The sequence below is a fragment of the Eptesicus fuscus genome, chromosome 1, assembly GCF_027574615.1.
Source record: "Eptesicus fuscus isolate TK198812 chromosome 1, DD_ASM_mEF_20220401, whole genome shotgun sequence".
NCBI classification, from domain to species: domain Eukaryota; kingdom Metazoa; phylum Chordata; class Mammalia; order Chiroptera; family Vespertilionidae; genus Eptesicus; species Eptesicus fuscus.
In genome coordinates this window covers 90,002,088-90,017,742 of record NC_072473.1, presented here as the reverse complement: position 1 = coordinate 90,017,742, position 15,655 = coordinate 90,002,088, and the positions used below count along the sequence as shown (strand labels likewise).

The window sequence follows — 15,655 nt, the reverse complement described above, 5'->3', positions numbered from 1 at the left end:
AAATTGATGACCAAATCCTATAAATTCTATATCCTTACCATGTCTGATATCTGCCTTTGACTCTACATTTCCACTGCCACTGCCTTACTTTAGGCCATCATTTTTATCTAGCCCAGTGGTCGGCAAACTCATTAGTCAACAGAGCCAAATATCAACAGTACAACGATTGAAATTTCTTTTGAGAGCCAAATTTTTTAAACTTCTTCTAACGCCACTTCTTCAAAATAGACTCGCCCAGGCCGTGGTATTTTGTGGAAGAGCCACACTCAAGGGGCCAAAGAGCTGCATGTGGCTCACGAGCCGCAGTTTGCCGACCACGGATCTAGCCCATTACAACAAGTCTCCTTACCGCCTTTAGTATCATCATCAATCCATCTTCCACACTACTTTTTTTTTTTCACTGATTAAGATATTACATATGTGTCCTTATTCCCCCATTGCTCCCCACACTATGTTTTAAAGAGATTTTTCCCGGTTCACACCACTTTTAATATTGTACAAATTTAATTGTGTTACTTCGATACTCCTCAATGTGTGAAAGATGAAGTCTAACTCCTAAGATGAGTACACATTCATCTGGTGCACATTTTCCTCTTCATCCCATCTCTTGCAGAGTCCATGCTAACTCCTAGCTCCACAGCTTCAGAGAAACTTTTGCTAAATTAGAGTGTTTCCTCTCCTTCTCTGTTCACCCTCCGTTCTCCGTATAGACTTCTTTTATCCTAATGGTATTTGTGCATGTGTGTGTGTGTGGGGGGGAGGGTGGGTGTGCACACGCAGACACAATACTGGACCATATCCCCAACACAGTGTCTAACACCAGTAACAACCTACCCAGTAATTGTTAAATAAACTATTTTTTAATCTCTTTCCCTTAGTTTCTTATAAGATGCTTATAGTGAACTCAGTTTTCCATTTATTTATTTATTCACAAATTGTATTAAAGAATAACAATTAAAAAAACCTTCAAATCCACCTAATCTCTATATCAATTAAATGCAATAAGTAATGATGACAAAAGTTTTCCATGCTTAGTTTTCCTATTATACAAATCAATTAATTGAATTTCTTTATCTTGTTAAAGTTACACATACCAGAGAGGAAGGCCCGAACAGTGCCTTTCCATAATTTTAACTCCATCTTGGTTTATGATGTTTTTTATTACATTTAAAAGCTATCAGAAGCAGACCAGAAATATATCTTTGCTATCTGTTTCAGTCATATTTATTCCTAAAAGTCTAGCCTGAGGTTTTTTTAAAATGAGGTAAAGCCTGAAAATTTACAGCCCACAGATACAATTAGCATTGAAAGGAAGGGCTCATTCATTTGACCCTATACTGAGTGTCCCTCTCCCTCCCTCCCTGCTCCCTTCCACCTTCTCTAAAAAAGTCAATGGAAAAAATATCTTCAGGTGAGGATTAAAAAAAAAAGATATTAATACCCTGTTAATTTAAAAATGCTTTTAACCAAGATTCCCTTATAATTACATTAACTGGCTATTTTTTGTTATTAATTCACTGTTGTTGTTTTTTGTTAATCCTCACTAGAGGATATTTTTTCCATTGACTTTTAGAGAGAGTGGAATGGGGGTGTGAGAGAGAGAGAGAGAGAGAGAGAGAGAGAGAGGAACATAGATGTGAGAGAGACACATCAATTGGTTGCCTCCCATACACACCCAGACCAGGCCCGGGATCAAAATGGCAACCCAGGTACGTGCCCTTGACTGGGAATCAAACCCGAAACCCTTCAGCCCGAGGGCCGATGCTCTAACCACTGAGAACACTGGCCAGGGCAATCCACCGTTATTTTTAACAAATTTTAGCGAATAGGCTATACATTGGAAAAAACACTAGTAATTTTAACCACATAAATATATTTACAACTATAGTCTACGTATTTAAATCCAGGAGTCACACTGCTCATAAACAATGTTCAGTGAATAATCAGCATGTGATCACACCATATGGCGCATGGTAAATGGTTTTGTTGTAGAATGGCGTGGCTTTCTGCAGCAGTTTTGCAGGCAGATGTTCCCACTTTTGCTAAGCCATGCCATGTGCATTTGTTTACTTAAGGTGACTGGTGAATGCATGCATTTACTAGACCTATCCAGTATAAACTTAAAATTAGAGTACCACATATAGAAAACTTTTCTGTGAAATTAAAACTTTTCATATATACTTAATTTTATTTACACAGACGTGTCTACTTAAGTAAAAGCAGGTAAACTAATTTGTCAAATTTTTAACATATGCATTCAGAAAACCTACTTTATTACATAACAGACTTTCATCTTTAACAGAAACCCCCTAGCCTGAATTAGTCTGTTATATGGAGGTTTTACTGTACTGACTTAATGGGTTCAGTGTCTGAGGTTTGTAGATGTCATAACAATAATCCTTTTTTTCTTGCCATGAAGCAAGCCCATTAGCAGGTAGCTATAAAGCTTTTGTCCTTACCTTACTGATGAAAGCTCGCAATGAAGCAAATACATGTTTCAGCGACACCTCAGATTGTCCATTTTTAAGAAAAGCAAGATGAATATCAAATACTTTTTTCATTAATGGGTTGTGGCCATCATTATTTAAAAGTTGACTCTAAAAAAACATGAAAATAAGTATATTTTGCAGAAAGTTTATGCTACCCCTACTTAGAATGAGAGATCTGACTTACCAATACCTGTTTATCAATCCATGTCTGAAAATTTCAGAAAAACAAAATGTTTAAAACATCTGTGCCATCTTTCAACTTGGAAATCTCAAAATACTACATAAACTTCATCTATACTTGCTTCCATCATTTTATGCATAAGATGAAAAAAATATTTTTCCAATGTAACACACCAAATACAGAACTAGTATGGGAAGAGTAATTTCTATTAACCTAGCCACATTTAAAATAAATGGATACAAGTGTATTTCTCTGAGGAAGACTAAATAATGTAAGAATTAAGGAAAATATCAATCATATTTTAAAAGTTTATTATCTGATTTAAAGTAGGTTTAGTATAAGATATGTTTAGTCATTGGTGAAAAATTAAACCCTCTATGAGTAGAGGTCATAACAGGTATCACAATTGAGCAGACCATATAAATTGTTTAAATGCTCCTTGTAAAGAGACATAAATGAAACAATAAATTGTAGAGAAATATCTATTGGTTTATGAACCTTTAAAAAAAAGCTTTGGTTAACTTCTCCAGCCCTAGTCTCCTATCCCTCAAAAAACTAGCAGGTTACAACTTGGCCAAAAACAACAACAACAACAACAACAACAAAACCCACAAAATAATATTCAGAGTTTTGACAAATCTAATGGTAACATCAACAGACAGAATCCATGAAGGGTGTTAGATTTTTCTGGCTCTTTTCCTTAGTCTATTTCCAAGCATGATATATGGTTAGAAGCATAGACCCCTGTGATAATTGGCCTAGATCTGAATTCTGAGTCTGTCACTGACCAGCTATAAGACATTAAACTCCCTGTGAGCCTCAGTTTGCTCATTTTAAAATGGGAATAATAATAGTATCTATATCATAAAGCCATATGAAGACTAAAAGTGAGTTCATATTTGATTTTTTTTAGTTTATTGGGGTATAATTTATATACCATAAAATTTACCATTTTTTAAGTATATGGTTCAATTATTTTTAGTAAATTTACAGAGTTGTACAACCATCATAATCCAATTTTAGAGCATTTCCATCAACCCAAAAACACCCCTGGTGCCCATTTGTAGTCACCCCCACTTATCCCAGCCCCACAATAAAAAACTGATTTAATATTCATAAAGCACTTAGGGTAGTGCCTGATATCTCCCAAGAGGTATGTTTATTAATAAATGAGACGCATCTGAATAGGAGGAAGGAATACAATGCAAGCCTTGAGACCAAATATCCTTAGTTATTGGCACAATGAATTTTGTTTGCATTTTAATGAGAACTTAGTATTTCATAAAGGGATACTGAAGTCTATTTCTTATTAGCATGTAATTTGGTTTTCCCTTATGAGCTTCTTGAAAAGTAGAGAAGGGGGAGAAAAGAAAAAAATTATGTGTATAACTCAGGTGAAAGTAAGCACAATTTTTCACTTTTGAGTTCTCCCACTAATATTACATTATAGCTATGTAGTTTTTATTCTTCAAACACATCTATTAGCCCAGTTTACTCCTTTAACAACGCTGAAAGTTCATTGCTTTTGCCTTATTCTTTTTAATCATAGCAATAATGATTTGTACTGAGGCAAACATCTAAGAAAAAACACTAAGTGCCTGACTAGGGAAGCCAGCCAGGCTGCCTGGACATCATCTAACCTAAAAAGACACCTCATCACAACAGGCATTTGAGAAAACCAATTCAATCATGATTTGGGTTAAAAATTACTGGATATTTTAATAAAAATACGAAAGAGATATATTTTTAACCAGAAAAATAAAGCAATTGGGTGTGGCAGGTGAGTCTTGGTGAATTCCCAAGGTCACACAGTAGCCAAATTCAGTCTATCATCCAAGTTTCCTGAGTGCTCACTGGGGCTTTTATTCCTATGACTCGTTACATTTTGTTATAATGTTTTCTTTGCAATGATGCCATCTGAATTTTAATTCTTCATTTTTACCTTGAAGCACTGAGTAAAAAATGATATGGTATCTAGCACTGTTAAAGAAACTTCAGTAGCAGTATTGCCTTCTAGAAGTGCCTGATGGAAAATGTCTGCTTCAGTTGTTGTAGAACCTAGGATTAAACAAAAAGTAAATTAAAACTGCTGAACATAGAGATTCATATAATAGTTTTGAATGATTCCCCCCCCCCCCCCGCCAAAAAAAACCCCTCAGAGACAAGCAAGAAGAGAGGAGGCTCTCGATACTTGCAGACCTAATGAGTTTCACTGTGTTTATTCCTAAATCAAATATAGTCTTGGTTAATCAAGTCCACCAGTTTTTACTTAGAGTTGTGTATCAACAGCTCTGCACACATAATTGGGTGCCCACTCCTTTGGAGACAAGATTTTAGTGATGAACTATGGCAGTGTAACTAGGAAATAATGTGGGAGGCATTTTAGGCCATGCAAGCTGTAAGTTGAATTTTTAAAAATGTCTTGAGTCTGTGTCCTTAGGGCCCATCTGCTCAAGACATTAGTTTTTATTATTAGTCCTTATCACAGGCCACTTTTGCTGGCTTCCTTCTCTGCATCCTCCAGAGGACTGTATGGAAATGCAAGTTTTCTCACTCTTTTTATTAATATTTGCGTTTCAGGGGATAGCTTCCAATTATATAACCCTCTAGCTTTCCCAGCTGGGCAAGATTTCTCTCCTTGTCCTACTTGCCTTATCAATACTTCAACCTTTGTGAAACACTTTTGTCAAAAAGTATTTACAGTTCTTTAATCTCTTCATTCAGCTCAGCATGTGTAATCCCTTAAAATCATTGAACAATAACTAAATAAATATTGCATACACTATTATGTTATACTATTATGCTAATATTTGCGTTAAAGTTTAACAGTAGAGCCCTGACCGGTGTGAGTCAGTTGGCTGGGCGTCATGCTTTGCATCAGGAGGTTGCTGGTTTGATTCACAGTCAAGGGCACATGCCTGAATTGTGGGCTCAATCCCCAGTAGGGGCCATGCAGGAAGTGGCTGATCAATGTGCACTCTCACATGGATGTTTCTATCTCTCTCCCTCTCTCCCTTCCTCTCTCTCTAAAAATCAATAAACTGTTCTTAAAAAAAGGTTTAACAGTAGTAATGAAGGATATCGAATGTAAATAAAAACAATTCAGTGAGAAAAACTGATTTAATAATGAATTAAGAAAAACAATACCATTACCTAAAATTGCTGAAAAATCCATGCATATTTTATTATAGTCATATATTATGAAATGATGATATATAAATACACAGATATGCAAATAGATCTATGTCTGTGAAATCATTTTCAATCATATTGGTTATTAAAACCAGGACTTCTTTAAAGTAAAATAGTATTGCATATCTGTTTCACATGGGGACTCCACACACATTTTCACTTACTGTGATTAAGTGTAAATGAACTTTCCAGGCTACTAAGATGCTGAAGCCGGGCCTGCATTACTCCTGATCTGTTTCGAAGAGCTGGCATGGTTTGAGATTTTCGGTCTACTCCAAAGTGTTTTGACAGCCAGGCATCCTGTATCCTAAAATAAAATTTAAAGTTAGGAATTGGAGTACTCTAATACTATATCTCAATGTTAGATGTTTTTTAACTAAAAAAATGATTAGGTTTGCACATAAATACAATACTATGATCAATATTCTTCCAACTATTACTTGGCTTAAATGAGAAATCACTGGAAATTGTATGAAGTTTTAATATATATTTAAAAGAGCTGATACTATAAGAATATAATTAAGGAATTTAGGGAGTTATTTACTTCCATCTTTCTCATAAAAAAAACATCAGCATAAAGTGGACAACACTCTAATAAGATTCAGTCTTTTCTCAGGAGATGAGGAAGGGCAAGAGTCAGCAAAGTCAGTAAGAGGGTTGCTCAAAAGTTGATATGGGGGAGGGGATTCTTGAATGTTGAAGAATGAGTGTCAATCAAATGTTTCTAAACTTGAGTTAAACTTGGACCAGAAATTTTTACTCTTTAAACATGTCTATTGTAAGAATTTGTAAATTTTTTCTTAAATATTAAGGTTCTATTAAAAATTACAACTGGGTCATAGAGGAACAAAAGGAGAAAAACAGTTTGTCTATTCTCTAGGAAACATGGGGGCGGGGAGTCAGCAGAATGTTAAACTTTAAGGCTCATGGTGGTAGTTACCATGCCAGTTTCAAGTTATGGGGAAAGACAGTGGAAAATGTCACCTGAATTACCTATTATTGAAATGTTCCAGAGACTCGGCAATTATAAACCCTATCCAAATAGCCTCTTCAGTTTTTGGAAGTGCAATGGAATTTAACATTTAAAAAATGAACTCTATTTGTGTTGCTTTAATGACTACATACTCTACCCCTACAATTTATCTCATTGAAATAAGCAAGTAATATTTTCCTTAAGGTCCCTGAAACATTTTTAAATTATTTATTTCACTAAGACTTAAACAGCAAAAAAAAAATAAAAAAAAATCTCATTTATAATGTTATCCCAATCACTGTTGAGAATTTCTGTTTACCTTAGCAACTGAGGTGAGTACTGATAGGTTGTAGATAAAAATACAAACCTTACAACTGTCCTCAGTTAATGGTTTCCTGCCTTCTCTTGGATCTAGCCCTTCCTCACACATTCTTTAGAAAAGACAGCATCTGTTTCAGGATTGGGACAGAAACTATGCACATAGGGCTAATCATTTTCCTTTGGAAAACTTAAATGTATCAGCTAACATTAGTTTAATTTAAAGTTTGAGTTGAGATATACATAAATCATGGGTTGTCCTTTTTAAAATTTGTATTGAACTTACTGTGATGACATTGGTTAATAAAAATTATATATGTTGCAAGAGAATTCAAAATGAATAATGTACTTTTTACATGGCATGATCAAGACTGCCCTCTGTTGGAAGAAACAGAAAAAAGTGGAAATTGCCATGCTTTGGGAATTACCTTGCTATGTTTCTTTTCCCCATGTATCTAAAGTGAAACAAACATACTCTAGAAAGAAAAACAGTAGCATGTTAGTAAAGTAGTTTCATTCTCTGCAATTTAACAAGTAATATTTGAAATGTCATGTGCCACAAAGAATGACTACTTAACTCATATTGCAATGTATGTTTTGATAGACAGAAATATACACATAACTAATTGGGGGCTTGCCATATATATTTCTCCACATTTATTTGCTAAAATTACATTGGTATCAAAAAGGCCCATGTCTTCATGTATAATTTTAACAACACAAAAAAAACCTATCAATGTTAATCATCCCTCGTGTTCTATAATATATCATAGCAAAAGTCTCTAGTATAGTTATTAATACCTAAAAAAAGTTTCATAAGCCCTAAAAGTTGGGGTAATTGCTATGCTTTTTTATAATGACATTAAAATACTTTCTATAACTAAAAATCTCTAACACATACAGAATTAGGGAGAATAGCATACTAACCTCCTACATACCCAGCACCCACCAGCCTCAACAATAATCAATTCATAGCCATTTTTGTTTAATCTCTACCCTGAACAGGTCCTCTGCTCTCCCTCCATCCTTCTACCTACATACTTCCTATAGTTTTTGAAGTAAATCCCCAACATCATATATTTTCATTAGCAAACATATCAATATAATAGAGTAGTTTATTTTCTTTTTAATCTTAAGTGCTGTTTTGATTGCTGCCATTTTCTGCAAAATCTTGAAATACTTTAATAAATATTTATGAATTATCCTCTTTGTGTTTTGGTAGAGATGCACATATAATATATAATATATATCTGTACTATTTATTTAAGTTTGCTAGATTTCATTCTAATTTTTATTTTAGTTTTCCTAAATAATATTAAAATAGCTCAGCATACCATACAGGGTGGGACAAAAGTAGGTTTACAGTTGTTAGTATGGAAAATAATACAATAATTAATAAGTAATGAAACAAGAATAAACTGTTTCAAGTAATCACAACTGTAACTACTTTTACCTCACCTTGTATACAACTTTCCAATTCTATCTAGAAAAAAAGACTAGATTTTCCCAAGTGCCTTGGAATGGAGATATCTATATCTATATTAATCTATCAATCTATCATCTATCTATCTATCTGTACATTTCTGAAGTGGATTAAATTACTCAGCTCTACCTTATAGTACAAATTACAAATTCCAATAAGTTAAGCTGCTCTATTAAGCCAGCATCTGTTCCGAATGATTTAGGACAGTTGATGCCACTTCTAGTTTTCCAGAACACAAAAAAGACTCCTGCCAGGCTATAAAAATGGTCTATTATTGGCTAAGCTTTTCTATATAACAATTATCACCATATTTTTTCTCTATATGTGAAGAACCTGAATGTCAGCATCTATATTATCAAAATTTTCTACATTATTAGCAAATAAGATGTTGAAACCAAGAAAAAAGTTAACGTTTTATTATGTATAAAAATTAAGCTCCCCAAATAAGGGGATATATATGAAAATGTTAACTTACTCTAAAAGTATGAGAATGTTTATGAGCTCTTGAGGAGATACTTTATTCCAGTAAGTTAAGAGAGTATCTGAAAATGGAATATATAAAGCATTAGATCTTGAAATAGAGCAAATAGCACTGTGAACCTCAAAGTACCAATAATTTAGCTTAAACAACTATCAACTCATGGCCAGTTCTGCACAATACACACACTGTATTCTTTTTAATTAATTCCAAATATGTATTTTAATCTGTAATTATTTTAATTTCAACATTTTTATTTTATAAATCTTCTTTTGGATAGCTCATCCCAATCTTCGTATCATCCCTGAAAACAAAGGAAGGAAGCAGACCTGGGGTTTTTAAGGAATATCCTAAAATTTTAAACAAGATGGTGCATTTATGTGCATTTTGCTGAACGGTGGGGGGGTGTCTAGTACCTTTGTGTGCTCTTCTAAGAGCTCTCTGAACCAACAAGTCTAACAAATGTAAACTTTAGAGGAGAGAGGTAATTTTTTTCTCTTCTTTGCCTTTGGGTTATAAACTGTGAAGTTCTGTCAATACACACAAACGTAGTATTTCAGATATAAAAGTCTCTTAAATCTATCACATGTACTTATCCTTTTTACCTATTTCTCTACTTCCGACACACCTACTATGGGTATTATTTTTAATAAAAGAAAACTGCCGCCACTTAACGTTCTAACCCTTTCTCATCCTATTCAGATATGTCAGCAGATCCTCTTCTAAAATGTAAACATCCTGTAGGTGTCGAAATAGTAGGCAAAGATCGAATTGAAAGCCTAGCTAGAGCCTCCTGCAGACAGCAATGGAGGGCCAGGCAATGTTGGCCATACGGTGGGGGGGGACTGTGGGGGTTTTGACTTCACTTCCAATTTTTTAAAGACCAGGAGTATTGATAGTTTCTAGTTATTATAAAATACTGATCATCAAGAATAACAATGCTAGAATTGAGTCCAATTAGATTTGTGGTGCCTTTTAAAATTAAGCTATAAGTGACTTCCGGTTACCGTAACCCCCCCTGCCTTTGGATGCCTTTCGCTCAGAGAAGCTGGGTTCCCAGAAGTCACCGGGTTTCCGGTTTCCGGCCTCTTCAAAAACGGTTGACTGAGGCGCCATCTTCCCTTTGTTGCGGCGCCATTTTCCGCGCACCGGCTTTTCCGTCAAAAAGCTGGTGGGACTGTCTTTCCACCCCTGAGATACCCAGCATCGACACCGTACCCTGAGACAACTTCGATTAAGGTCTGTAAAAAGGGTGAAGGGCTTATCCCTGCTGTGGCCTGTCAGAAACTCTTAAACCATCTTCTAGTCAGCGGTGACAGCGTCAAGCCGCTGGCCAGTCTCTGCCGTTTCCAAATCCCAAATCGGTGAGACATAATGCAGGCAGGGAGATTTGGTGGAGACGACAGGAAAGATGATAAGACATTTTCAGAATCTGATAAATTAGAGTTAAGTGTATGTGACGTGTCAGGTGACGAGTTTAAAAAAACCTGGCTAACACTAAAAGAGCTCCATGACAAAGAGCTACACCGTTTACAGACCAAATTAACCAATTTGAGGAAAGAGCGATTGGGAGATGGAAGGTGGACAGGCTCCCTAGCTAGAATTAAAGAGTTGACTGAGCAACAAAAAGTCCTCAATGGGACCATTCAGGCCTTGCGAGAACAGTTGCGCTCAAAAACATGTGAACGCTGTTCATTGAATGAAACATACAAGAGTACACTACAGCAAGAATTTTACGATATCCAACAACGAAACCTTAGGTTTATTGCCGAGATCACTGCAGAAAGGAATAAACTAAGAGAAGAAAATAAAAGACTTGCTGAAAAACTTAGAGTGACTCAGCAAAAGCTTAGTTCTTCTGAGAGTAGTGATGACTTCATTCCTTGTGCTCAAAAGGCTGGGTCCGTTTTTACAGTAAGGGATCCTACAGATGATAATCAGATGCTTCTGCCAATGAGATTCAAAGAGCGGCCAAATACTGCACAGATTAAATCCAGAGGGAAAAAGGAAAGGCAACACAGTCAAGAGTTACCAATTCTACCTCAGAGTCCAGACCTCTTTGACATGGCAGAGACATCTTATGACAAGATAGCTTCTAATACCAGTAAGTCTACCACTGAAGGTACTTCCACCCAGAAGACACCTACACTTTTTCCCTTACTATATACACAGAGTCCTCAAAGGGAGCATGACTTTCAAGTTGTCTCAAACCTTTCTGAAGAGAAGCCTGGCCAGGCAAAAAAGTTAGAGTTAGTTACACACAAGAGGACCTCTACTCAGATGGATTTCCCTTGGCCCTTTTCCAGTTTGGGTACAGAACCAAACCCAGTAATTGAAGTAGTATCTGAAACTTCAGAAGAAAACATGCCTGATAATAGACTCACACTTCACTCTTATTCAGAGAAAAAGCAAACACTCTCTTCAAACGTATTTCCTCTTGACTATACTTCAAGTAGGAAAAGATCATCAATTGGTATCCCTCGTTACAACATTGGGTTTTCAGAGAGACACAGCAGTTACCAGATACCTTCCATTCAACAGCCAACTGTGAAAAAGAATACTAATGAATCTGTATTAGCAACAGGGTATGGTGCTGACAAGCCTCAAGGTGATGACCAGAGTTCCACTGTGGGGTCTAGGATAAAGAGAAAAGCCAAGGTGCAGACTGAAAGAAGAAAGTAACTCTCCCCCATCCTCTCTTATGGAAACTGCTTTTCTTTCACAAGAGGACAGTCTTCCAGTGAATTCAGACTATGTAAGTAATTGATAACCCCTCACCCTGACTCCATTTCTAAGGACATAGTAAACAAGGCAATAAGACTTAAAACAATTTGGAAAATGTCTTAGACTTTGAAACATTTATTTGTTGCCAGTTAATAAACTATAGCTCCCTTTACTTTCATATAAAAGTATCTTTTTTGTTGAAATGTAGTTGCTACTGTTTATGAACTAATAAAAAAGAAAACCAAGAGAAGACCTGAAGAGAATTCTTTTTTTGTTGAAATTAAGTTGCTACTGTTTATGAACCAATATAAAAGAAAGCCAAGAGAAAACCTGAAGTGAGTTCAACATTTAAATACATAGAGTGACTAAAAATATTTACCGGACGAGACAAATAACTAGAATACTTCTATTGACAAGGACCCAGAAACTGATATTTCTCAGAATACAATGAATGTGACTTTATAGATATAGCATGACTTTACATGTACAAAAGCTAAAAAGGAGATGTGACACTGACTGTGCACTACTTATTAAAAATGTGCTTTTAAAAGTCAAAAAGCAAAAGCCGAAGAAAGAACAATCTAACGAAGATCAAATGTTTAACAAGTAAGGTCAACATTTACAAGAAGGACTTATGAAGTTCTCAAGAAACAAAGCAGTTATGTTTTACTCATGACATTAAAAAAGCAGCCAGGAGTTTGTCACTGGTATCACAGTATATGGTATGTGTGTGTGTGTGTGTGTGTGTGTGTGTGCGCGCGCGCGTGCGCATGCGTGTGTCATGCACGTATGCCACAGTATATGGTGTGTATGTGTGTGTGCAGGCACATGCCATGTGCATATGCCACAGTAATGGAGGGTGTGTATGTGTGTGTGTGTGCATGCATGTGCCATGTGCATATGCCACAGTATATGGAGGGTGTGTATGTGTATGTGTGTGTGCATGCACATGCCATGTGCATATGCCACAGTATATGGAGGGTGTGTATGTGTGTATGTGTGTGTGCATGCACGTGCCATGTGCATATGCCACAGTATATGGTGGGTGTGTATGTGTATGTGTGTGCGTATGCACATGCCATGTGCAAATGCCACAGTATATGGAGGGTGTGTATGTGTGTGCGCGTGCATGCATGTGCCATGCGCGTATGCCACAGTATATGGAGAGTGTGTATGCATGAGCATGTATATGCATCATGTGCATATGCACAAGTATTGGAGTGGAAGAAAGGAGAGCTAGTTTGCAATGCATCTCCTGCCTCCTTTCTTCAATCTGCCACCCCCAACCCAATTTTACTTTGCCTGAGCTGTGGTGGTGGTCAACATTTTTTTTCTTCAAGTGTGTTGTTTTTTTTTCCATGTGTCTGTTGGGTCTTTTTTTTTTTTTTTAAACAAATTTATTGAGAAAGTTAATGTGCCTTAAAACTCACCCATTTAAACAGTACACAGTATAACAGTTTATAGTATATTTAAAGAGTTGTAAAACCATCACCCTATGAAAAAAACCCATACACATTAGCAGTTACTATCTACTCTTCCCTACTTTTCACCTTGTGGGAAGACAAAAACAGTGAGTTGTAGTTGTCAACTGATCCATCATCTACTGAAACAAAAAACACTGGGTTGAAAATGATCTCTATTTGTTTTACAAAACATGGAGGCCCACCACATAGCCTCAATGTATTCTTTTTTTTTTTTTTTTTTTTTTAGTAAAGTACTATGTAAAGCCTAAACATACTTTTATTTTTAAAATATTCTTTTTTTGGTAATAGTTTTTTAAGTGTTAACAGTATTGCAGATGCCCCCCCAATTCCTCCACTTTGCCCCCTTCCACCAAGCCCTTGCCCCACCCAAAGCCCTCCCCCAACTACTGTCTGTGTCCATGGGCTATGCATATATGCATATGTTTTCTTTGACTTTTACTTTAAGTTCTTTAAAGATGCTATTTATCTGTTTATCTACTGTTTTATTAATGTACCTTAGAATTTATTATTGATTTGTTTTAATATCTTTCTATCAACTTATTTTGTTTTTATTACTATTTATCCTGCATTGTTAAAAATAGATTTAAAGCAAGTTATATATATACTGAAAATAGAATACAAGTAAGAGATAATTACTATGGTAATCAGAACCCAGGTGCTTTTAAGTTCTTCATTCCTGCATTTTTTTTTTTTTTGAGCAAAAATATTCAGAAGAGAAAGAAAATTGTATGAATAAATGTGGTATTTGGAAATAAGATAACCTGATTTTACTTCCAGGTCCAGAAGACATGAAGTTTATGAAAATCCTTTGGTTATATTCTACCATATAATATAGGAAGGAAATGATAATACTAGTATATAATATAATTATATAGCAAGGAGAGAAAAAAAGTGTGAAAAAGAGCCTGGAAACATACAAAACCATACAGTTGTACTATGTAACAATGGTATTCCTTACCCTCAAAGAATCCTTCCTATTTTTTTGTTTACTTTTTGTTTTCCAAATCCTGGGTCAAATAAAAGTTAAAGTATTAAATATGACTTCTAGTTAATGTTATATTTTTCTGTTCACCTTGGTCATTTAATGCATTATATGCTCCGTATGAAAAAAATGTTTAGCACTTCTAAAACTATTGCTTCATTTTAGAAATTAAATTTTAAAATTAAAAAAATTATTTCAAAGAATCAAATGTATATGACTAAAATGAACCTATTTTAAGTTAAAATACAGGAACATTTAAAAGGTCAGAGTCTTTAAAGATCTGTTTCTAATAAGCATGTGCTCTAGATGATGGTCAAACATTGTTTGTATGAAACTGAGCCTGTGAGGGTAACTGTCTAGTAGAGTCCAGGTTTAATATGCTGGTAACTCACCTTCAGAAATCATTTTTACTATATACAGATAGCACATCAAGAGGCTTCTGATTTCATACTGATCCAATCGGTTATACTGGGATGATACACTGCTCCTTGTAGAACTCTGCCGGGTCTATGATATAAATACAGCAATTTTGTGAACAATATTGGTACTATAGTTTCCCATACCCTTTAATTCAAAAACCATTTTTATCATTTGTCCTATTTGGGAATATTCTAAGCATAAATCCAAATTTAAAAAATATATATATTTTTATTGATTTTTGAGAAAGGGAGAGGGAGAGAGAGATAGAAACATCAATCAGAGAGAAACATTGATCAGCTGCCTCCTACAATCCCCTACTAGGGACCAAGCCCACAACCCAGGATGTGCCCTGACTGGGAATCAAAGCAGCGATCTCTTGGTGCATGGGATGACACCCAAGCAACTGAGCTACACTGGCCAAGCCATAAATCCAATTTATATCACACTTGCAAGGTAAATGGGCTGACTCTGTTGCCACTGTACCTAGTAATATCACTGAAAATTACCTTGGGGTCTTCACCAATAGATAGCCATGAATACTGTGAGTGTTTCATTCCCAAAGGTCCCGTGTTTTAGTAGTAAAAATTTTAAATAATTGTATATGGCCATTCCCAGAAAAATAGTTTTTACATCAAGGAGGAACTTAAATAAGGTACATGAAAGTATAAGAAACATTTTACACTTTTTAATTTAAATCTCTCCATGGAGTTTATTAAAATCCAAACTGCAAATTATAGGTCAGAAAATTTATCTTTAAAAAGGTTAATAATATTATAGATAGTTAAATAAGGAGGATCCATCAATACTTCAAAACTAGAGCTTCTACAAAGAAGTGATGTTCCTATTATTTTGTTGAAGTATCAGTTGTTAAGCATGACAAGATCTGACCTTTTTGAGGATTTATATGAATAAATAATCTAAAGAATTTACC

General features: G+C 35.3%; 1 protein-coding gene across 1 annotated transcript in view; it reads right to left on the bottom strand.

Moving 5' to 3' along the window:
• The window catches only part of DOCK11 (dedicator of cytokinesis 11), a 203,221-nt gene that overhangs the window by 55,247 nt on the left and 132,319 nt on the right, over positions 1-15,655 (bottom strand). The window contains exons 35-40 of the mRNA XM_008156829.2: positions 14,697-14,811; positions 9,112-9,178; positions 7,582-7,629; positions 6,027-6,169; positions 4,613-4,728; positions 2,460-2,597 (exon numbers count right to left, since the gene is read on the bottom strand). Of these exons, the coding sequence (XP_008155051.2) occupies positions 2,460-2,597; positions 4,613-4,728; positions 6,027-6,169; positions 7,582-7,629; positions 9,112-9,178; positions 14,697-14,811 (627 nt within the window). The remainder of the gene's footprint in view (positions 1-2,459; positions 2,598-4,612; positions 4,729-6,026; positions 6,170-7,581; positions 7,630-9,111; positions 9,179-14,696; positions 14,812-15,655) is intronic.